General features: G+C 38.9%; 1 protein-coding gene across 1 annotated transcript; it reads left to right on the forward strand.

Annotated features, from left to right (window-relative positions):
- Positions 1 to 1,305: 1,305 nt before the first annotated feature.
- On the forward strand, positions 1,306 to 24,323 carry LOC145450272 (N-acetylneuraminate lyase-like). The gene is made up of 9 exons (XM_080328783.1): positions 1,306 to 1,540; positions 1,713 to 1,783; positions 1,858 to 1,945; positions 6,796 to 6,853; positions 7,304 to 7,409; positions 21,075 to 21,137; positions 22,869 to 23,017; positions 23,116 to 23,287; positions 24,110 to 24,323. The coding sequence occupies exons 1-9, from the start codon at positions 1,482 to 1,484 to the stop codon at positions 24,262 to 24,264; spliced, it is 921 nt and encodes a 306-aa protein (XP_080184909.1). The 5' UTR covers positions 1,306 to 1,481; the 3' UTR covers positions 24,265 to 24,323.
- The last annotated feature ends 895 nt before the right edge of the window (positions 24,324 to 25,218 follow it).

The raw sequence follows: 25,218 nt of genomic DNA on the forward strand, positions 1-25,218 counted from the left end.
AATTACCATAGTATTGTTCGGTCAAACCTCAACATCGTGATCCTAAGGAATATTGAAGATATAATCAGCATTTCAGAAGGACGGGGTTTCTATTTTGAATCCAGACCTCCATACTTGCGTACGCCACTGGCACAATTCAACTAAACGGTTTTCCTACTCCACTGCAGCTAATCATGGCCAATACGAATCATATATTTTAGAGGTCGACCGATATTAATTTTTGCAGGCTGATACCGATAATTATTATGATACACTCACAGGGCCGATAACCGATAACATGGGCCGATATGGCTATGGAAGAACCGGAGAACCATTTCCCAAAAATATAGACGAGATAGCACTTGTACATCCCACAGAAAGCTGATCAGCAATAAGCGGGCGAACTGAAAATTGCTGAATTGTGTACATTCATTGGAATTTAGATAGAGATAGTGTAATGGTTGCGCGTCCGGCTTCTCGATCGGTAGGTCGTGGGTTCGATCCCCGGCCGGGTCAGACCAAAGACTCGAAAACTATCCTGCTAGGCGCTCAGCAATCACGGATAGCATGGAGGAGAAAAAACCGGGGGTGCAGATTAGATGACCTTACTATAAAGGCCGTATCGCATCTCCATCGTCAAAGCATCTCGATGGTGCAGGCGAAAAAGAATACCATATCTCTCTCTCTCTCTCTCTCTCTCTCTCTCTCTCTAACCCAAAACGCAACACGTAATACAGAATTGCAGAGCAGTCCAGTAGAGGAATAGATTGTAATGCAGGAAGGTCAGTTTCTCTGCATGTTCAGTGTTCACCAGTTTAACTTGTCCTGCAAGTGTAAATCTGTCACGTATCGCCGTTTGCTTCGTCGATTTCTTGAGATTGAGAAACGAATTGAATTTCCAACATTTTTTTATATAAAACATCGGTCGCGATATCGGCTTTCATAGGCCGATATCCATAATCGGAAAAGTTCCAAATATCGGTCTCGATAATAATGGGTCGACCTCTAAATGAGTTGAGTTTGTGTCTTGGCCTCCAGCGGAACCCTGGGTAAGAAATACTGGTATATAATGAAACACTCGGCTAACGTAGGGTACTGTTAGTGTTAAAAATCCCTGATCCCTCAAAATACTATGGATTCCGTTGGTATATACGACATACATTAATTAGGCGACGAGCACTACGCTCATCGCAGGCTATATCGAATATTACAACGCATTGAAATATTATATACTGGACAATGGACAATGGACATGTCAATAAATTATGTTTCTACCCGCCTGGTATCATATGGCTGGTCCTTTAGCGTTTAGCAGTTTGTATTCAGCAATTTGTGCACTGGGATCGTGTTTACGACCTAAATAGCTCGGTGCGTGAATGCCAGACTTTGAACCTTGACGCTGGAGGTGATACGGAGCAAGAGGTAATGAGCAGGTATTTACATCAATACTTAGCCAGGTCCTGTACGCAGTCCAACGTCGTATTTTATGCGTAAAAAGGGAAATGAAGGTTCCGTTCCATGGTATCATTCCCGCGGTGCATACACCGATGTTTGCCGATGGGTGAGTAATGTATGCTTCCCACATTATTATTAGTATTCTGTTATTTGCAATAAGGCGGTAAGCTATGCATCAGTGCATGTCAGGTATAGGCTGCGTTCTGCAAAACAGCTGATCGGATAGATTTTCCTTGCGTGCGTACCAGTATTAAGTTAAATTCTTTTACGTGTTTCAGGAGTGTAAATTTTGGTGCCATCAATGACTACGTGGATATATTAGAAAGGGAAAGTATAAACGACATATTCGGTAAGATATGTTGTATTTAGCTTAGTAGTAATTTTGAAAGACTATCTTCAAAATCGATTTACTTTCGTGTTCAGTACTGGGAACAGCTGGCGAAGGATGCAGTTTGTCGACCGCTGAAAGAAAAGCGGTAGCTGAGCAATGGATAAAGTTAGCAAAAAACAGGTACGGAATGGAATCTGCCGAAATTGCGCCAATTTTGAGATGTATCACTATCAGACTATTAGATACAGACAATTCGATAATTCTAGTTAACTTATTTATGCCGGCACTTGCGGAATGCTGCTTTCTAATTCTAATTCTAATAAAATTTGTGTAATCTTATGAGCTTCAATTCTAGTTCTAATCGAATTCCTGGTTTCCCGAAAAATGCTACAGGAGGATCGTTGTGTAGGCCTATAGTGCGACACGAGCCAAACTTTCTGTACGTGTACTGTACAGTAGGGCTCTTCAAAATGACTTTTTTTCTCAAATCGTACTGGCTACTTGATAAAATTGTTAGGTTACGTAATTTAAGCCTACACACAAAATTTGGTTCAATTCCAGCCAGTAACCGCTTTGCTACAGGAGAAGTAAGTTTCTATTTATTATATAAAAATAAATAATAAAAAATTTGAAAATTTTCTGTTCACCCCATGAAAGTGTTAGGCCAGTGGTTCTCAACCTGGGGGGGCGCGAAGAAGCGGTCAACTACAAACATTTTTCGCGCTCTGCGCGATTTACCTCCAATTCACGCGTGTTTCTCTATATATAGACCGATTTTCATATTTTTGAATTCTCTCATCAACAGTCATAACCTTCTATGCCATCAAACAATCTGTTGGGGTTGCTAGCATCCCCGTTGGATTTTGTGATACGGCGATAAGGGGGGCGCGAAGATTTTCACTATCATAAAGGGGGGCGTGACTGAAAAAAGGTTGAGAACCACTGTCTATAGAAACGATGCTCACCAAATTTGGTTCAATTCCAACCAGTGGAAGCGGAGTTATTGCCGTCGAAAAATTTGGATTAGAATAAAATAGTATTTACGGTGAGCACAACTATAATAAATAAACAAAGAATCGGTCACCGTAAATACTATTTTATTCAAATCCAAATTTTTCAACGGCAATTACTCCGCTTCCACTGGTTGGAATTGAACCAAATTTTGTGTGTAGGCCTAAATTAGGTAACCTAACTATTTTATCAAGAAGCCAGTACGATTTGAGAAAAAAAGTCATTTTTGAAGAGCCCTACTGTACAGACACTTGCCGTTGTCGTGCTTATGAGAATGAACTCTGTTTTGATATGAACTGAACTTGGTTCGATTTCAAGTTTTCGCGAATTCAGTAATTCAAATCTAATTTGGATTGAAATGTGTTGCTGCAATTCTAATGCTATAATCTAATTTGAAAAAAATGCAGCTATAGTTCTAATTCAAGTCTAATTTGGAATAAATTGTATAGCTATAATTCTAATTCTAATCTAATTTGAAAAAAACAGCAATAATTGTAATTGTAATCAAACTTGGAAAAGCTGATATTTAGTTGTTACTCACTGGTACCCACCAGAGATGAGCATGGATTAGGATTAGGTTTTTGTGAAAACAGGATTTGTGAAATTTTGTCGGATTTGGATTGGATTTGGATTAGACATTTTTTTTCAGAACGGATTAGGATTTGGATTGGATTTACCTATTTTCTGAGAGATTGAAATGTCGTGTGGCGAACGGCGACAAACTTTATTCAGATCAGTTATTAATGTACTCATGGTTACTAAGTTATCTTGAATCAAGTGAATCGTTGGTTGTGAAAGAAAATTTTCAGATCCTTCCATTCAGGGATATATAGAACTCCGGGATGGCTGACTGCGTCAATTGCGTCATCGCCGTATTACCTAAGTAGGTCCCGATTCGCGAATTCAGTTTTGATGCACGTTCTGGTCAGCAGCTTCATCTATCTGTCATTTTGAGTCTTTAAGAGCGGTAGAGGCATATAATATCCATGTTTATGTTTTTTTTATAAAGCTAGAGGTTAACCAGGTTATGAGATGTTCAGGTAGTCTGAAACTTTGCGGTATTGGCCTTATTCCTTCAGCAGCAATTTACCGGTATACTCGCCTTCGGAATATCTCTGCTTCTGTAGTATCTTATGTAACATGTTTTGCTGCGTTAATAATCGTGAGAAGATAACAAAATGTACAATAATTTCCAAGTTGACATTGATATCAGCATTAGGATTTTCATTTACGGTATGTTATGCGAATGTATGTCACCATCCAAGGCTGTACATTGTACTAGTACAAGTGTACATTTACACTGTGCCGTGTCAACTATGAAGGCGACCGTTAGGAGGGACTTCGTCTGTTAAGATCTTGTGCCAATATGTGAATATGCAGGTTGTGCTGGTATTGCAGGCTTACCGGTATTCCAGATCATTGCTGGATTATTCCTAGTATAAGAATTGGAGCCACTGAGTACACTACCGGTGTGCAAGATTCAAGAGGCATTTCAATTAAGGATAACCAACCATTTGAATCTAATACAAAAACAACACGTCAAGATCGTTGCAGTTGTAAGTGTCCATAACAACTGGTGAATCCAATCTCTTGTTACAGATACTATTCATCAGTTACATGACTGGTAAAACAAGGCAGACATATGTTTGTTAATGAACGGAACCTTAATGCTACAGTACTGGAATTATACTTCAACAGAAGTGCACTGTTGTGAACTGCCAACGGCTGACTCCCAGAATATGGCCATGACATTTGTTGACCATTGGCTCTTACTGAAGCCGTGAAGATGCCCACTCCCTTGAATGGATAAGCCAGCACAATCGTCAGGACACGATACGACCCTGAGATACGGCCTGCCTGTCTTTACCATATAAACACTTATAGCCTATAGGCTATAGGCCTGTACGACGAAGGAAGAGAAAACTCTGAAGATTGCTTTCAATTTGCAAGGTTTCGTCAAATCGTCGCAATAACGCATGGAGCTCTCCTCAGTCGGCCCAAGGTAAGTTTGGCTGATTCTAGTGATACATTATTAAATGAGCTATTTACATTAATCCTGATGTGGTTAGAGTAGTCTGCACTCTGCATTGCTACTTAAGTAACAGTCGTATTCCCGGGCGTACTGGTATTTAAACTTCCTCAAGTAGCTGTAGAAAGTGAAATGCCTGCAGGGTACTCAAGTTTGGAGATGGCTGCTTAAAAATTACAAGATGTATCTTCGAAAATAGGCAACACCTACTTGAGTACTGCAATGAAGTAGAAGTTCTTCACTACTGACCAACTCTGCATACATCTATATTCTATATATATTCTTAAGGTGAATTTGTGTCTCTAAATACATCATTTGTTCATTTTTGTTGCAGATTCCAGAAAAACAAACGCAATGTTCCAGCATTTGCATCACGTCAACAGTGGATATCCTGATATAATATACTGGGCACATCCCATTGAAATCTTGGCAAAGATGGCCACAATCTGAATATTTGGATCTCCTGCCTCCTCACCGAGATGTTTTTTGACATGGAATCATCTATCGCTCTAACGGAAAATCTGCAAGACAATGATACTGAATATTTCTTAACTGATAAATGGCATGAAGGGCTTCAGGAGGCCCATTCGTGATGTACCGTTAAGCCATGGTGGTAATTTCTTCACTGCGGTCATGAAACTATTTCTCGGTGAACAAAATATCAGCTGAATTCAACAACTGGGTCTACCGAATGCTTCTTAAATTGATAATGATATGTACCAAACTTCTACCCTTGAGGCTGCATTTGAACCTGAAGAGAAGTATCAATGATGTGTTGATTTCTTGATCAACTTTCATTGAGTGACATAGAAGATGACAATGCTGCTATCACAATTTCGAGTCCTTACAGGCCGTGCTATCTTTTCGTTATTATAAATGCTCCATGGTAGGGGTGCATTTATAACAAACGGTGTTTGAAACACCATGTTTAAAACATGCTTTAAACAGTGTTTTAAACAGAGGCCCTTTGAAAAAAATTCTTTTTATGTTGTAAAATTATGCCATAATTGTGTAAATACTTTCCAAAATACGTGTTGTATGAGCCTACGGACGATTACCACCCGATATAGCCGACTAATATCGATGTGGGATGGCTGGAACCCTCAAAATAGTCGGTTCAACAGCAATAGCACAGATATTTCGTCAAAGGAGCTATATCTACACTATATTTTCAATTGTCAATGTCAATCCAATATGACGTCACTATTGAATATTCTTGACGTCATGGCTTAAAAAAAGTATGTTTTATACAAGGTCCTGGTTTTAAACATGTTTGTTTTAAATGCAACCCTATACTCCATGGTAATTGTCGATTAACGCGAATTGAAACGGTTGATTTAATCAATCCTATAACCCCCCCTCCCAGCGGCAAGGATCCCGACAATGGCTTGTAAATAGGTAGAAGACGCTGATATTATTCGTTATTCACTCTGTTATTTATGGCCTGATGCAGATTATATGTGTAGAAATTAAACACATTCCTGATTTACTGAAATTCAGAGTTGTCATAGTTTACTTGGTTGGCTACACAGCAGTGTCATACTTTACTAGGTTGGCCATACAGCAGTAAGGTTGTGATCTGGGAAGAATGTCTAGCTTACTCACCAACTATTCTGCAAAAGGTTGAGGATCATTATTCTAGAAACAGATGTATCGCTAGATTGCATAAAAGTGGATATTTCGAGGCAGATTGCAGGTAACTTTCTGGACCTACTTAGGTAAAGGCTAAAATGAAGTCAGCCATCCCGGAGTTCTATATATCCCTGCTTCCATTGCATAAATTAGTATTTTTTCTGAATTACCAGTTGGAATCGGATTAGGATTGGACATGGACTTGAATATGAAAAAGGTATGGATTAGGATTTGGAGGTTCGGATTTGGATTGGATTAGGACATAGAAATTTCAAATCCGCTCATCTCTGGTACCCACATCAATTATATCAGTGCAGACTAAATTTGATTATAAGACCGAATAAATGATGTCTTTCAGGATAAAAAACATCGTAGTTCACGTCGGAGCGTGTAATCTCGCTGATACTAAGGCTCTGGTAAGTCTGTATATATTTCGTCTCTTTCAGTTTACTGTGTCGCGTCGCCCTATTAGCCTTTCATTTCATAAGAATACTATAGTCAGCCCTAAGATAACCTCGATCTTACATATTAACCTCGCGTTCGACACATGCGTCATTTATTTTCATCACGGGTCGTTTTATATTATCCCTTATTTCTTGCCATACAGTGTGCATTGTGCATGTGCAATTGTGCATGCATCGTATTTACATAGCCTATAGGTCCAGGTGGGTGTCTGATTTCCAAGACTATTCCAAGTCGTTTCGAGACCTTCCTACCTTTTCATTGTATCGCAGTCTTGTGGCGGTTTATAATGATAAAATTATCAATAACCTGATACTGATTCTGAAGAATGCGTAAAATACGACCGAAGTATCCCTTTAACTGGAGGCTTGAACGGTAATCCACGAAAATACTTTTTGACACAGGCCGAACACGCCGAATCGATTGGAGCAACGGCCATAGCTTGTCTCCCCAGTTTTTTCTTCAAGCCTGCAACGCCAAAGATTCTTGCGATGTATCTTGCAGAAGTCGCACGAGAGTAGTTAGTATGATCGGTCTGGGGGTGGCAGGGGCTCTTATGGCGGGGTCGCGATTCGCCGTGAAAACCCGGGGTGGCGATTCGCCTCTTATCTCTTATGGCGGGGCCGCGATTCGCCATGTGTTCTTATGGGTGCGGTCGTGATTCGCCCTTTCGGGTATAGGCTGCGGTCGTGATTCGCCGTGAAAACTCGGGGTCGTGACTCGCCTTTTTTGCTATAGGCGGTGGTGGTGATTCGCCTGTCGTGTATTCTTACGGGTTCTGTGGTGATTTACCATGTGTTCTTACGGGCGTGGCGGTGATTCGCACTTTCAGGTATCTCTCGCGTGGTGTTGAATATGCACGAGTCACCAACAATAACCGCACAAACGGAAACGTGGCTTGTTGTGAGGATTAAGCAGTGCGACCTATATTTCGAATGACCTGCGCGCTGAATTGTTTCACGGCCAACCGCGGCGGTCGTGACTCGCCTTTTTTACTATAGGTGGTGACGGTGATTCGCCTGTCGTGTATTCTTACGGGATCTGTGGTGACTCGCCATGTGTTCTTATGGGTGCGGTCGCATGCGGCTATTGCGTCTTATGGCGGGGTGGCGAGCGGCTATTGATGCTAACACGAAACCCGGGGTGGCGAGCGGCACTTATTTCTTACGGCGGGGGTCGCATGCGGCTATTGCGTCTTATGGGTGCGGTCGTGATTCGTACTTTCGGTATAGACTGCGGGCGGTATGTCGTACTTTCAGCGAAAAAGGTGTGAAATAGTTTGCTAAGTCTAGGAATCACTTGCAAGGTAATATTTTGGTATTTAGTTTACCACAGAACCGGCGTAGACGGTGATCGAATATCAACAATAACAACGGTCACAAATTACCACTTCAAATAGCTGTGAAATAGTTTGCAAAACCCCGCGATCGCTGACAAGATAATGTCTCGGTCATAACCATCTTTCACGACTTGGTGTTACAGGCATATTGATCGCTAACGCGGTGAAATTTTAGTAATCAGTTTGTCACAGAACTTGATATCGCTGGTAAGATTTAACAAGTTACGAATAACAGACCGCCAGTGTCGGTAACTTGAATAGTGACAAATTGTCACTTATTTCCGCTCTAACCCTAATCCTCTGTGAAGTGAACGCTTATTCAAAAGGGTGTGATAATTTTAAAATCCGACGACCACTCACCGGATAATGCTTCAGACATAACAATCCCTCATACCAACTCACAAGGTAATATTTCGGTAATTAGTTTGTCACAGAACCGTCGCAGGCGGTGATTCGAAAACCAACAATTTGTCACTTGCCCGCGATCGCTATATGTTTCACACCTCCAGAATAGTGGCTGACTTTAGTTGCGTGATAAGATCCATGAAAATATTCAATCAATGTGTTAGTTTATCAACTTGAAATGAAACTCACTACACAAATCAAGTCGATTCGTATCTGAACGTTTTAAATCGGTACAACTCTAATCCTTTGACAAATCCCTTAACGCGTTTTTGTTGAATCGAACGTAACCCGAATATTACTGACACCAACTTTCAGCCGCATCGAATTATTCGCACATTCCGCACCACTGTTTCACACTTATAGAATCAATACAAGAATCAAGAATCACAAGTATGTGCATTACACAGTTATTGTCTTTATTAACTTGAAATCAAACACTTAACAAAAACACGCAACTAATCATTTGGCAACTCTAGCATTACCAAAAAATTCCAGTATTGTTGATTGAAAATCCTTGAGTCATTATTATCAAAAATGTTATAGTACCGCATCGGAATCCATTCGCGGGATGTACCAAAGGTAAATCCAGATAATCCAAAATGAAATATTTGGACTTTGACAAACATGACTACCAACTTTAATCCAGTCACATTTCAAGATCATACTTTGAAACAATCCTTGAAACTTACAACTCTATTCACGACTGAGTTTTCCGTTTATCAAATAGAGTTTCAGTAAATACTATCGCTATGGTGTCGCTATATTTTAATGTATAGAATCAATCAATGAAATAACACCTGTTGTAAATATTTCTAACTTGACAACCACTTGTCCATACCGCGATCGACTTGTGACGCCATGAGTTAAATCGGAATATTTCAATCTATTTGTCGAAACCTTGAACAAACTATCAGGTTATTTTTTGTTGTAATCGAGTGAACGGAATTAGTAATACGTCTCAACATTTTAACATCTTGCCACCAACAAAAGAGTAAAATACAAAAAACCTTGTCAAGTCAATCCGTTTGTAACTCACCGAACCAAAGCAAAAAGTGTCCATACGAAAAGTAGACAAGACTGCACCAGTAATCACTACAATCCAAAATCCATAGCAAGTTCGGTTTTAGGCATATACCACCAACTCGTCTTTTTATTTGTTCAACTGTAAAAGTCGTTACTATTCTGTAAGATAAAGTAATTACTACTCGGTATATTTTATAAACCAAAGTAAATACTACTCGGTGTGTGGTTTGAGATTAACATATTACATTTGAGTATACCAGATTTGAATGGCTGACCAACGTAGTTGAGAATTCATTTCTTACAATCAAACGCCGGTGTTACATCGAATGGTATCATACTGTAAACATAAGGATTGACACATTGATTTGATATATGAGATTTTGTAATGTTCGACCACGACTTGATTATTAAATTATTCACAATAATTAGACCCGGTGTTGTGGTAAAGGTTATTAGAAAATATCACTTTTGACATCGAGTACCAGTCGAAGTGGGTGAACAATACTTAATCCTTTCAGTGACTCGCTGTTGTACGTGCTAAATGTAAAACATTACGAGGTTAAACTCTAAGACTTTGATCAGCACAAGAGCAATTTGGACTATCTTTACTGGCTGTAACCTATTCTACTAGACAAAACTCGCAGCATTAATAAAATCAAAATATGTGCTACACTGAAATCTACAAAATGTGTTTGTATTGTTGCTAGTAGCGATCATGCATTATCATTTGAATCTTCTAAAGTAATTGTAATGATAAAACCAAACTACTCAAAGTCATTACCAACACAAAAAACGATTTCTATGATATTCGTCAAACGCATCATACCCCAGTATGCAGAAATTATTTGTAGAGTGCATACCAACAAAGAAATCAGGAACACAACCAACACCGAAAATGATAAATGCGTTTCGTGCTACTATTGATACAAGTTCATTTCTATCAGGTGAAATAAACACCATCACAAAACTCAGAGCATGCAAAGGTCTTGATTGATATGAATTTCGATTTGTGTCTTATGATACCGGCAAGCATTTTAGAAATATTATGATTCGTTAAACCAAAGTCGTATGTCCGATTATTAATTGATTGGAAACTTGATCACGTACCTCGATCATTACAGAAGATTATAACACCATTGTCCGACAATCTTTTACAAAAGGATCGAAACCAAGTAACCCAAAGTCGTTGGCGTCGCATAAACAATTTGTACGACGTTTGATAAATGTACCCTATACTTTGGTGTACTAGAAATATTTGTAAAACACACTCTGGTAAAGAAATCGAAAAGATATCCTACAACTAAATCTGATAAAACCATTTTGCACTTTTTGTTCGTCAGTAGTATCCATTTGAATTTTTCCATTTCCTCTCGTCAAAGTAGATGTAATCATAGTCGCTAAAGAACTTACTTGGATGTGTTTGAATTCTAGACATAGTTATGATTTACTCGACGCAAGACCCAAGAACAATTGTAGTTTACAACCGTGCACACATATCCAAAATATCGCACACTCCGCTATTCCTAAAGTACAAACACCCGATACAAAATATTACTTGTTGTGTTGTTGCGGCATCATCTTCACAATATCACCATTTGGTTTGTGTCAATTAGTTACTTTGTATGTTACCCCACAACTCTTACAAAAGCACGAAGGATATTAACATCGCACTAAGTAATTAACTTTACTCGATATTCTCGCATTACGAAACTAAAGAATGGTTGGTTAGACTCTACAAACTGTTTCGATATCACAAGACCTTTATTGTCTGAATGGGTGTTCATGTATCTTAATAATCAAATAGTTCAACACAGAACTAGTACTAACAGAAACATCACAGAGTTGTTTACACAAAAGTTTGTATGCGTGCAGTATGCGAATACCATGTGTAAGTCCAGCACAATTGTGGTATCCATCCGGGTTTAGTTAACACAATTTACGACACCGAGGTCACCTCATCTTTCGTAAGACAACAAACCAACCAAGGTTTCAGGATATGTCCGTGTCATAGCAATAAATCAGCTACTCCAACAACAGAGTACATATGTTTTCTAGTTACGGCGCTTACATCTTACACACAAATCAATCTACTTTGCTAACAAAAAGTGCTGGGTCATCAAGTGATTACCCTAACAACAAAACAGCTAAACGTACTATCATACAAAATGGCCGTTATAGTCACCAACGGTACATGGTACAAGTAACAAGTCTCGAGAATCCAGTTATTGAAAAAACATGAAAGTGTTTCTCCTGCGCCAAGTCGTTATGTTGACGAAAGCGTATATTGTAATATCATGATCGATTTGCATTCGTTGGTCACAAAATGTTACTACTCTAAATAATTATTTTTCACTCAAACACAAACGCATACTTGTCGCCAATCGTTTTCATCAAGCACGAGTTCAAGAAACCTGCTACGACATGAATTGTTATTTTTTTATGTTGTGTAAATAGGTAATAATTAATTTTAGTAACACTATATCAACATCATCTAGTTGCGCGAATAGATTTACACGTAGTCTTGTGGTTTTAATCGAAGTATACAGCACGGTCTAATGTAGAGTCATCTCTACTGTACAGCAACTCGGTAATCGAAATGCATTAAAATTTAAACAACGATCTTGTTTCGTCGCACCAAAAATATGTTTACTATCGCGATACTCTGCACAGGCCGTGTAAATCCTTTTCACACTCGTAATAGTATACCAACAGCTACCGGCGACAACGTTTAACAATACCAACGACACTAAAAAACGATACCTACCCAAGTAAAATTACCATTTCCACCTGGAGGTCGGTCGTTACCCGAGTAGAAATACCATTGTCCTTTGGAGATTTATCGTTTACCCAGTGTAACAATCCCCTTTTCACTTGGAAATATATTTTTGACCTGGATAACAAACCCCTTTTCACTTGGAAATCTATTTTTACCCTGGATAACAAACCTTTTTCACTTGGAAATATATTTTTTCTCTTGGTAACAAACCTTTTTCACTTGGAAATATATTTTTTCTTTGGGTAACAAACCCCTTTTCCTTTGGAAATCTATTTTTTCTCTGGGTAACAAACCTTTTTCACTTGGAAATATATTTTTTCTCTGGTTAACAAACCTTTTTCACTTGGAAATATATTTTTTCTCTGGTTAACAAACCTTTTTCACTTGGAAATATATTTTTTCTCTTGGTAACAAACCTTTTTCACTTGGAAATCTATTTTTTCTCTGGGTAACAAACCTTTTTCACTTGGAAATATATTTTTTCTCTGGTTAACAAACCTTTTTCACTTGGAAATATATTTTTTCTCTGGGTAACAAACCTTTTTCACTTGGAAATATATTTTTTCCCCGGGTAACAAACCTTTTTCCCTGAGCAACAAACCATTTTCACTTGGTGGTCCGTCGTTTACCCGAGTAAAAATATCATTTTCCTTTAGAGATCCGGCGTTTACCCAGTGTAACAATACATTTTCACTTGGAAATCTGTCATTTACCTGAGTACCAATACCGTTTCACTTGGAAATCTATCATTTTCCTGGGTAACAATACCATTTTCGTTTTGAAAACTAACCACCACACCGGGTCAATTTGATATTTTTAGATATTGTTACAACGGACAGTGATAACATATACACCAACAGCGACTCCGATACATTTGTGTAATCGCATTTTTACTTGTTCTGGTGCATCCCATCAAAATCGACGGTTAGCCACACACACACACACACACACAATAACAACGCGCTATTTCGATATGACTGCAATGTCTGGGTTCGTGCTTTAGATTTTCCAGAATCAATCCGTCTAAAGTTGTAATCCCCCCGACTTTGTTAACTGGTTGATACACGGATAACAATCTTCGGAAAATGTAGGAACGCATGCTACCCATCGTGCGCACGATTCCAGGTTACTTGTGATTAATTTCCTTGCTCACACTATACAGATTATACGTACAGGGATATGTAGCGGTAATCGGTTTGGTCAATACATATCGCCCCATCCAGTATGGAATTACAAACCCAATACAGGTCAGTTCATAACCGGATCCGGATATTCAATGCAAAGCGATAAAGCAGAACCAATGACCAAATGTAATTAAACATATAGATTCACAACCCTTGATTTTTTTTTCGTGAAAAATGACAATACATATCGAATATACTTTACGATTGTTCAACCCTACCAAGTATTCACGTAAATGTGGTTTATGACATTACATACAATGTGTCGGTGTACAAATGTTGGGTGTTTATGCACACATCGGTATGACCCATAGACAACATCATCATACCCTCCAGGACTTCAGTCAACTACCATTGGTCTCTCGATACAGCGAACGATACAGTATGCAACACATATCATTAGAGTGATATATCCACAGGTAAATATGGGGACTGGCCACAATAATTGTATCGAGATTTAACCGAGATTACTATCCGTTCACTGATTCACTCGATGGTTTTAGCAACTTGAAACATCACAAGATAGACACGACTCGAATTACTAATATTCACAATGTTTATAAGTGTCGTTACTGATCGCGCACTAAGTCTATATGAATATTCGAAAAATCGGTTATCGCTACTCTCAACACCAATCAGTGATTCGGTTTAAGTTTGAAATCGATTTGGTAATGTAATCCGAATTGGAGTGTTTCTGCGGGATCTGTTAACCTTTACAAGAGAGTGCTGTCTCTTTGACGCATGAAACAATTATTATCAACCACACCTTGCGTGCATCGATTTGTCGGCGTCGTACAATTATTGTGGCCAGTCCCCATATTTACCTGTGGATATATCACTCTAATGATATGTGTTGCATACTGTATCGTTCGCTGTATCGAGAGACCAATGGTAGTTGACTGAAGTCCTGGAGGGTATGATGATGTTGTCTATGGGTCATACCGATGTGTGCATAAACACCCAACATTTGTACACCGACACATTGTATGTAATGTCATAAACCACATTTACGTGAATACTTGGTAGGGTTGAACAATCGTAAAGTATATTCGATATGTATTGTCATTTTTCACGAAAAAAAAATCAAGGGTTGTGAATCTATATGTTTAATTACATTTGGTCATTGGTTCTGCTTTATCGCTTTGCATTGAATATCCGGATCCGGTTATGAACTGACCTGTATTGGGTTTGTAATTCCATACTGGATGGGGCGATATGTATTGACCAAACCGATTACCGCTACATATCCCTGTACGTATAATCTGTATAGTGTGAGCAAGGAAATTAATCACAAGTAACCTGGAATCGTGCGCACGATGGGTAGCATGCGTTCCTACATTTTCCGAAGATTGTTATCCGTGTATCAACCAGTTAACAAAGTCGGGGGGATTACAACTTTAGACGGATTGATTCTGGAAAATCTAAAGCACGAACCCAGACATTGCAGTCATATCGAAATAGCGCGTTGTTATTGTGTGTGTGTGTGTGTGTGTGGCTAACCGTCGATTTTGATGGGATGCACCAGAACAAGTAAAAATGCGATTACACAAATGTATCGGAGTCGCTGTTGGTGTATATGTTATCACTGTCCGTTGTAACAATATCTAAAAATATCAAATTGACCCGGTGTGGTGGTTAGTTTTCAAAACGAAAATGGTATTGTTACCCAGGAAAATGATAGATTTCCAAGTGAAACGGTATTGGTACTCAGGTAAATGACAGATTTCCAAGTGAAAATGTATTGTTACACTGGGTAAACGCCGGATCTCTAAAGGAAAATGATATTTTTACTCGGGTAAACGACGGACCACCAAGTGAAAATGGTTTGTTGCTCAGGGAAAAAGGTTTGTTACCCGGGGAAAAAATATATTTCCAAGTGAAAAAGGTTTGTTACCCAGAGAAAAAATATATTTCCAAGTGAAAAAGGTTTGTTAACCAGAGAAAAAATATATTTCCAAGTGAAAAAGGTTTGTTACCCAGAGAAAAAATAGATTTCCAAGTGAAAAAGGTTTGTTACCAAGAGAAAAAATATATTTCCAAGTGAAAAAGGTTTGTTAACCAGAGAAAAAAATATATTTCCAAGTGAAAAAGGTTTGTTAACCAGAGAAAAAATATATTTCCAAGTGAAAAAGGTTTGTTAACCAGAGAAAAAATATATTTCCAAGTGAAAAAGGTTTGTTACCCAGAGAAAAAATATATTTCCAAGTGAAAAAGGTTTGTTACCAAGAGAAAAAATATATTTCCAAGTGAAAAAGGTTTGTTATCCAGGGTAAAAATAGATTTCCAAGTGAAAAGGGGTTTGTTATCCAGGTCAAAAATATATTTCCAAGTGAAAAGGGGATTGTTACACTGGGTAAACGATAAATCTCCAAAGGACAATGGTATTTCTACTCGGGTAACGACCGACCTCCAGGTGGAAATGGTAATTTTACTTGGGTAGGTATCGTTTTTTAGTGTCGTTGGTATTGTTAAACGTTGTCGCCGGTAGCTGTTGGTATACTATTACGAGTGTGAAAAGGATTTACACGGCCTGTGCAGAGTATCGCGATAGTAAACATATTTTTGGTGCGACGAAACAAGATCGTTGTTTAAATTTTAATGCATTTCGATTACCGAGTTGCTGTACAGTAGAGATGACTCTACATTAGACCGTGCTGTATACTTCGATTAAAACCACAAGACTACGTGTAAATCTATTCGCGCAACTAGATGATGTTGATATAGTGTTACTAAAATTAATTATTACCTATTTACACAACATAAAAAAATAACAATTCATGTCGTAGCAGGTTTCTTGAACTCGTGCTTGATGAAAACGATTGGCGACAAGTATGCGTTTGTGTTTGAGTGAAAAATAATTATTTAGAGTAGTAACATTTTGTGACCAACGAATGCAAATCGATCATGATATTACAATATACGCTTTCGTCAACATAACGACTTGGCGCAGGAGAAACACTTTCATGTTTTTTCAATAACTGGATTCTCGAGACTTGTTACTTGTACCATGTACCGTTGGTGACTATAACGGCCATTTTGTATGATAGTACGTTTAGCTGTTTTGTTGTTAGGGTAATCACTTGATGACCCAGCACTTTTTGTTAGCAAAGTAGATTGATTTGTGTGTAAGATGTAAGCGCCGTAACTAGAAAACATATGTACTCTGTTGTTGGAGTAGCTGATTTATTGCTATGACACGGACATATCCTGAAACCTTGGTTGGTTTGTTGTCTTACGAAAGATGAGGTGACCTCGGTGTCGTAAATTGTGTTAACTAAACCCGGATGGATACCACAATTGTGCTGGACTTACACATGGTATTCGCATACTGCACGCATACAAACTTTTGTGTAAACAACTCTGTGATGTTTCTGTTAGTACTAGTTCTGTGTTGAACTATTTGATTATTAAGATACATGAACACCCATTCAGACAATAAAGGTCTTGTGATATCGAAACAGTTTGTAGAGTCTAACCAACCATTCTTTAGTTTCGTAATGCGAGAATATCGAGTAAAGTTAATTACTTAGTGCGATGTTAATATCCTTCGTGCTTTTGTAAGAGTTGTGGGGTAACATACAAAGTAACTAATTGACACAAACCAAATGGTGATATTGTGAAGATGATGCCGCAACAACACAACAAGTAATATTTTGTATCGGGTGTTTGTACTTTAGGAATAGCGGAGTGTGCGATATTTTGGATATGTGTGCACGGTTGTAAACTACAATTGTTCTTGGGTCTTGCGTCGAGTAAATCATAACTATGTCTAGAATTCAAACACATCCAGGTAAGTTCTTTAGCGACTATGATTACATCTACTTTGACGAGAGGAAATGGAAAAATTCAAATGGATACTACTGACGAACAAAAAGTGCAAAATGGTTTTATCAGATTTAGTTGTAGGATATCTTTTCGATTTCTTTACCAGAGTGTGTTTTACAAATATTTCTAGTACACCAAAGTATAGGGTACATTTATCAAACGTCGTACAAATTGTTTATGCGACGCCAACGACTTTGGGTTACTTGGTTTCGATCCTTTTGTAAAAGATTGTCGGACAATGGTGTTATAATCTTCTGTAATGATCGAGGTACGTGATCAAGTTTCCAATCAATTAATAATCGGACATACGACTTTGGTTTAACGAATCATAATATTTCTAAAATGCTTGCCGGTATCATAAGACACAAATCGAAATTCATATCAATCAAGACCTTTGCATGCTCTGAGTTTTGTGATGGTGTTTATTTCACCTGATAGAAATGAACTTGTATCAATAGTAGCACGAAACGCATTTATCATTTTCGGTGTTGGTTGTGTTCCTGATTTCTTTGTTGGTATGCACTCTACAAATAATTTCTGCATACTGGGGTATGATGCGTTTGACGAATATCATAGAAATCGTTTTTTGTGTTGGTAATGACTTTGAGTAGTTTGGTTTTATCATTACAATTACTTTAGAAGATTCAAATGATAATGCATGATCGCTACTAGCAACAATACAAACACATTTTGTAGATTTCAGTGTAGCACATATTTTGATTTTATTAATGCTGCGAGTTTTGTCTAGTAGAATAGGTTACAGCCAGTAAAGATAGTCCAAATTGCTCTTGTGCTGATCAAAGTCTTAGAGTTTAACCTCGTAATGTTTTACATTTAGCACGTACAACAGCGAGTCACTGAAAGGATTAAGTATTGTTCACCCACTTCGACTGGTACTCGATGTCAAAAGTGATATTTTCTAATAACCTTTACCACAACACCGGGTCTAATTATTGTGAATAATTTAATAATCAAGTCGTGGTCGAACATTACAAAATCTCATATATCAAATCAATGTGTCAATCCTTATGTTTACAGTATGATACCATTCGATGTAACACCGGCGTTTGATTGTAAGAAATGAATTCTCAACTACGTTGGTCAGCCATTCAAATCTGGTATACTCAAATGTAATATGTTAATCTCAAACCACACACCGAGTAGTATTTACTTTGGTTTATAAAATATACCGAGTAGTAATTACTTTATCTTACAGAATAGTAACGACTTTTACAGTTGAACAAATAAAAAGACGAGTTGGTGGTATATGCCTAAAACCGAACTTGCTATGGATTTTGGATTGTAGTGATTACTGGTGCAGTCTTGTCTACTTTTCGTATGGACACTTTTTGCTTTGGTTCGGTGAGTTACAAACGGATTGACTTGACAAGGTTTTTTGTATTTTACTCTTTTGTTGGTGGCAAGATGTTAAAATGTTGAGACGTATTACTAATTCCGTTCACTCGATTACAACAAAAAATAACCTGATAGTTTGTTCAAGGTTTCGACAAATAGATTGAAATATTCCGATTTAACTCATGGCGTCACAAGTCGATCGCGGTATGGACAAGTGGTTGTCAAGTTAGAAATATTTACAACAGGTGTTATTTCATTGATTGATTCTATACATTAAAATATAGCGACACCATAGCGATAGTATTTACTGAAACTCTATTTGATAAACGGAAAACTCAGTCGTGAATAGAGTTGTAAGTTTCAAGGATTGTTTCAAAGTATGATCTTGAAATGTGACTGGATTAAAGTTGGTAGTCATGTTTGTCAAAGTCCAAATATTTCATTTTGGATTATCTGGATTTACCTTTGGTACATCCCGCGAATGGATTCCGATGCGGTACTATAACATTTTTGATAATAATGACTCAAGGATTTTCAATCAACAATACTGGAATTTTTTGGTAATGCTAGAGTTGCCAAATGATTAGTTGCGTGTTTTTGTTAAGTGTTTGATTTCAAGTTAATAAAGACAATAACTGTGTAATGCACATACTTGTGATTCTTGATTCTTGTATTGATTCTATAAGTGTGAAACAGTGGTGCGGAATGTGCGAATAATTCGATGCGGCTGAAAGTTGGTGTCAGTAATATTCGGGTTACGTTCGATTCAACAAAAACGCGTTAAGGGATTTGTCAAAGGATTAGAGTTGTACCGATTTAAAACGTTCAGATACGAATCGACTTGATTTGTGTAGTGAGTTTCATTTCAAGTTGATAAACTAACACATTGATTGAATATTTTCATGGATCTTATCACGCAACTAAAGTCAGCCACTATTCTGGAGGTGTGAAACATATAGCGATCGCGGGCAAGTGACAAATTGTTGGTTTTCGAATCACCGCCTGCGACGGTTCTGTGACAAACTAATTACCGAAATATTACCTTGTGAGTTGGTATGAGGGATTGTTATGTCTGAAGCATTATCCGGTGAGTGGTCGTCGGATTTTAAAATTATCACACCCTTTTGAATAAGCGTTCACTTCACAGAGGATTAGGGTTAGAGCGGAAATAAGTGACAATTTGTCACTATTCAAGTTACCGACACTGGCGGTCTGTTATTCGTTACTTGTTAAATCTTACCAGCGATATCAAGTTCTGTGACAAACTGATTACTAAAATTTCACCGCGTTAGCGATCAATATGCCTGTAACACCAAGTCGTGAAAGATGGTTATGACCGAGACATTATCTTGTCAGCGATCGCGGGGTTTTGCAAACTATTTCACAGCTATTTGAAGTGGTAATTTGTGACCGTTGTTATTGTTGATATTCGATCACCGTCTACGCCGGTTCTGTGGTAAACTAAATACCAAAATATTACCTTGCAAGTGATTCCTAGACTTAGCAAACTATTTCACACCTTTTTCGCTGAAAGTACGACATACCGCCCGCAGTCTATACCGAAAGTACGAATCACGACCGCACCCATAAGACGCAATAGCCGCATGCGACCCCCGCCGTAAGAAATAAGTGCCGCTCGCCACCCCGGGTTTCGTGTTAGCATCAATAGCCGCTCGCCACCCCGCCATAAGACGCAATAGCCGCATGCGACCGCACCCATAAGAACACATGGCGAGTCACCACAGATCCCGTAAGAATACACGACAGGCGAATCACCGTCACCACCTATAGTAAAAAAGGCGAGTCACGACCGCCGCGGTTGGCCGTGAAACAATTCAGCGCGCAGGTCATTCGAAATATAGGTCGCACTGCTTAATCCTCACAACAAGCCACGTTTCCGTTTGTGCGGTTATTGTTGGTGACTCGTGCATATTCAACACCACGCGAGAGATACCTGAAAGTGCGAATCACCGCCACGCCCGTAAGAACACATGGTAAATCACCACAGAACCCGTAAGAATACACGACAGGCGAATCACCACCACCGCCTATAGCAAAAAAGGCGAGTCACGACCCCGAGTTTTCACGGCGAATCACGACCGCAGCCTATACCCGAAAGGGCGAATCACGACCGCACCCATAAGAACACATGGCGAATCGCGGCCCCGCCATAAGAGATAAGAGGCGAATCGCCACCCCGGGTTTTCACGGCGAATCGCGACCCCGCCATAAGAGCCCCTGCCACCCCCAGACCGATCATACTAACTACTCACGAGCCGCACCCAACACCCCGTTAATGTTTTATCATATACCCAAATTGACGGGAGTAACGTGTGAGTTTGAATTTTCTTTAAAGCATACATAATGCATATACAATTATACATTCTCGCCTATCAAAGTGTATTAATGTATGTATATGGTATGAATTCGTTTTCGGGTATGTCTGGATCAAGTGGCCTTATAGCCTTCGCACTAGTTGTTTGCTTTTCATAAACCTCACACTCAAATACTCATTACAGCTCAATAAGGCTGCCATCAGCATTATTGCACGCCGTACTGATTTGAATTGCTCGCGGTTGCAAGTGTAGTCTATTTATAATCAACAATCCATTTTAGATTCGGCCTCCTCGCAGATCAGCGAGTGCGTGCAATACGATCAAATTTGGTTGAAATCCTATCGATATATGACATGTTCGTTATATCTCAGTCTCGTCCACCGATGGTTAGATCAAAATTACCGAGTTGACAAATTGTTGATTGCACAATGCACAGCTGAACTCTTCTGCGAACCGCAACCAGCTTGCATCTTCGTGACAGAGGGCGCATAGTCAGTAGTTACGATGTGCATGATTGAATACCAGCTGATTTGTGCCTCTTCCAAATTCCCGGACAGGAATCGAATGGGACATTCAATTGTGGCTAACTGCGTCGTCCTGATTTTAGCGCGCTGAATTTGCGAATAGCTTTTGATTACTATCGGCTTCACAATCAAGCCCCACAAATGTACAATGGTACATTGTGAATGATGTAGAATGAATTATGTCCGAATTTGCAGTGAAGGCAATACGCCAGTGGCGACTCGTTCTGTTCTATAACAATGATTTATACCATTTATAGACACACAGCAATCAATATATACCGAAATCACATTGTTGTTGTACTTTCGCTTGTAAATGCCTATGCGAAGTCTCTGCGAAAATCGAATTATATTTTGAGTTTTCGCTTTGTAAATGCCTAGCCGGGGCAATGTCCCGATAGCGCTCTTCCCTGTCTGTTCTCTCAAAGCCGCTCACAATAAAGAAACAGTGATTTACTTTCTCTATTCATCAAATTACCGAGCAAGCCGGGCAACTTTGCGATTTGCTCCGCCAGTGTGATGTAAGAATGGTATCTATATCTAACCTCTCTAACCGTTGAGTCGACGTTTGACTCGAGCCCGAGTCCAAGTCATTGTGTCCACTCTTCAGTTTTCAGTTCAATCCGGTTTAACCCACTTTTTCAACTCTGCTCGAGTGATATAGAATGGCTCGCGTTTACAATATAGTAATTTTTCTCAGTCCGAACTCTGAACAGTTTCTGGCCTTTTTCCATGTATCGGGACTGATATACGAAATACCAATAATATGGTGACTTTAACATTCTTCGAAGTTACAATGGCAATCCTATGGTCTCGAGTCATATTACTTGGTTCGAGTTATGCACAATGGCTTGAGTACAAGTCGAGTCAATACAAAAATTTACTCGAGTCGAGTCATTTTACGGATTTAAAGAAATGACTCGAGTCATGTCGAGTATGAGTCACCAAAACATCGTGACTCGAGTCGAGTCATGACTTGAATCATTACAAACCTGCGATTTGGGATGCGATTCTATCACTTACCCAGAGGCATATTAGTAGTCATATAAGATTTACTTTCACATCTATAGATGCATAAGACATACGCAGGTGCAAACAATAAAACGTCATTTCATTCACAAAAATATATAAACTTCCCAACGGATTTGGAACGCGTTTCAGCCGCTACCAGGCAATATTTTTATTGAAAATAAATCCATTTCTCTAGTTAGAATGGAGCACGTTTTCGAGGAGGTGGAAAGGATCGGAATTCCCACATTCGCAGGAGTCAAATTCACAGCCCTGGATATGTGCGACTACGGCAGGTGCGTGGAAAGATATGGCGAACAATACTCAGTCTGTTACGGATTCGATGAGGTATATTGAAGACCACGAAGTTTCAGTGCAGACACATCATGCGGCATTTTCAGTAGAGACAATAATCTCTTGTGATTGGATCGCATTTCTATTTGCAGCAATGTTTCGCCGGTCTCCTTCTCGGCGGTCAGTCGATGGTTGGGAGCACGTACAACTTCGCGCTGAGATTGTACAAACGACTTTTCGACGCGTATAAGACGCAGGATGTGGAGCGAATGAAGATCGAGCAGTTTAGATCGCAGAAAATGATATCTTATCTTATATCGGAAGGTCGGGAAATTTGAAACATCTCAACGATCTCTAGCGAAAACTATACGATCGTTTCGCTTGAGTTTTCCGATACCAAACAATTGTTACTTTTCTATAGCGCTGTTGAATGACTATCTTAACCTTTATTAACATGGCGAATCATTACTGTAATCCGCAAGTCTTCGGCGAACCTTAAATTTTTCGTAGTCACAGTGGAAGCGAAGTTATTGCCGTTGAAAAATTTGGATTTGAATAAAATAGTATTTACGGTGGCCACACCGATAATAAGTAATTAAAGAACTGGTCACCGTAAATACTATTTTATTGATAATTTTTCGACGGCAATAACTTCGCTTCCACTGGTTGGAATTGAGCGAAATTTGATGAACATCCTTTCTATAGACAACCTAACACTTTGATGGGATGAACAGAAAATTTTGATGTTTTTTTAAATTTATTTTTACATATTAAAATAGAAACTTTCTTTTCCTGTAGCAATGCGGCTACTGGCTGGAATTGAACCAAATTTGGTGTGTAGGCTCAAATTAGATAACCTAACAATTTTATCAAGTAGCCAGTACAATTTGAGAAAAAAAAAGTCATTTTTGAACACCCCTAATGTATACAACAGGCATTAGCCATAATTCTCATGCTTGTGAATGAATTTGATACGAGCTGCTAATTCAGTGATTCTAATCTAATTGCGAAAAAAGTATAGCTTCAATTTTAATTCTAATCTAATTTGGATAACCTGAAAATTTTATGGTTGTCCGACTATGGCCGTAAGCATATAATGAGAACAGTATAATGAGTTCGTGTTCACCCTGTAACGTATTCTCACAGGCTTGGACGTTGGCCTGAGTAAAGCTCTCATGCTGCCGATATGCGGAATCGATTTCGGCCCACCTCGCCTCCCGGTACTCCAGCCAACGAGAGAAAAGCTGGACAGAGTTATACAGAATTTGCGGGACATGGAATTTTTCGAATGGATAAAATAACGTTGGCCCGTATACTCTGCTATATTGAAATATATCGCCGTGCATACTTGCATAATGTATATCGTGTGGTTGATTCTGATTCGCCATAATGCGGTATCGCATCTATATAGGCCTATAGCTAGTTCTATAATGCATAGTTCAGAATGGTCATGGTCATGGCCAAACCTACATATGCAATTGTAACCTGCGTACGATACAATGCGCCGCTGGTTCCCAATCTCCCCCTTCGCTCGATATTCATGCCTGATTTTCGGTAAAGAAAAAGATGCCTGAATGGTAACGGGTCATCTTTCCAATCCCGGCACTTGCTGACTACAAAACTTATCTCTGCCGATTGCGCACCATAAGCGCGCTATATAATACACATATGCGCCACACTTGTTCAACCATACAATCCTATATAGTCAGTTGATGGTCATCAAGCCAGTGGCGTAGGAGCATATGCTGCCACCTCCGGCTTTCATCGAAAATGCCGCCCTATAAAGTAGACTAGCAAATTTGAAAATAGTTTCATGTTCAAGCAATCTTTCCAATAAAAATAACAAATATTGTGCCGCGTGTCAGAAGTTCTATATTACTTGAGAAAGAAAGCGTTAGAGAATAGAGAACAAATGTATTAGGCAAATAAAAGATCATTTGCCGCCTCAAAATTGAACTTTCTGACCTTTAGCCCAAGCAAAATCGGCGATTGTATATTCAAAATCAATTTTCTGAACGTATAGTCTCTTTCTATATAGAAAGAATCGGTAGAGCTGATCCTGATAGCTGATCAATTATCATCTTTCATGGTAGAACGTTAATACGACTTTCTCATTTTGAGCTTTAAGAAACTCCTCTCACAGTTTGCAATTGAATCACCAATCGTAAGATGAAGTTTCAAACACAATCATAAATACGGTGTCGAATCGGGTATAGGTTTGATTTAGTTATCCACTGGATAACTTCAAACGCTGT

Source organism: Botryllus schlosseri, chromosome 11 (assembly GCF_051294905.1).
Source record: "Botryllus schlosseri isolate E-star chromosome 11, Bs_hap1, whole genome shotgun sequence".
Lineage (NCBI taxonomy): Eukaryota > Metazoa > Chordata > Ascidiacea > Stolidobranchia > Styelidae > Botryllus > Botryllus schlosseri.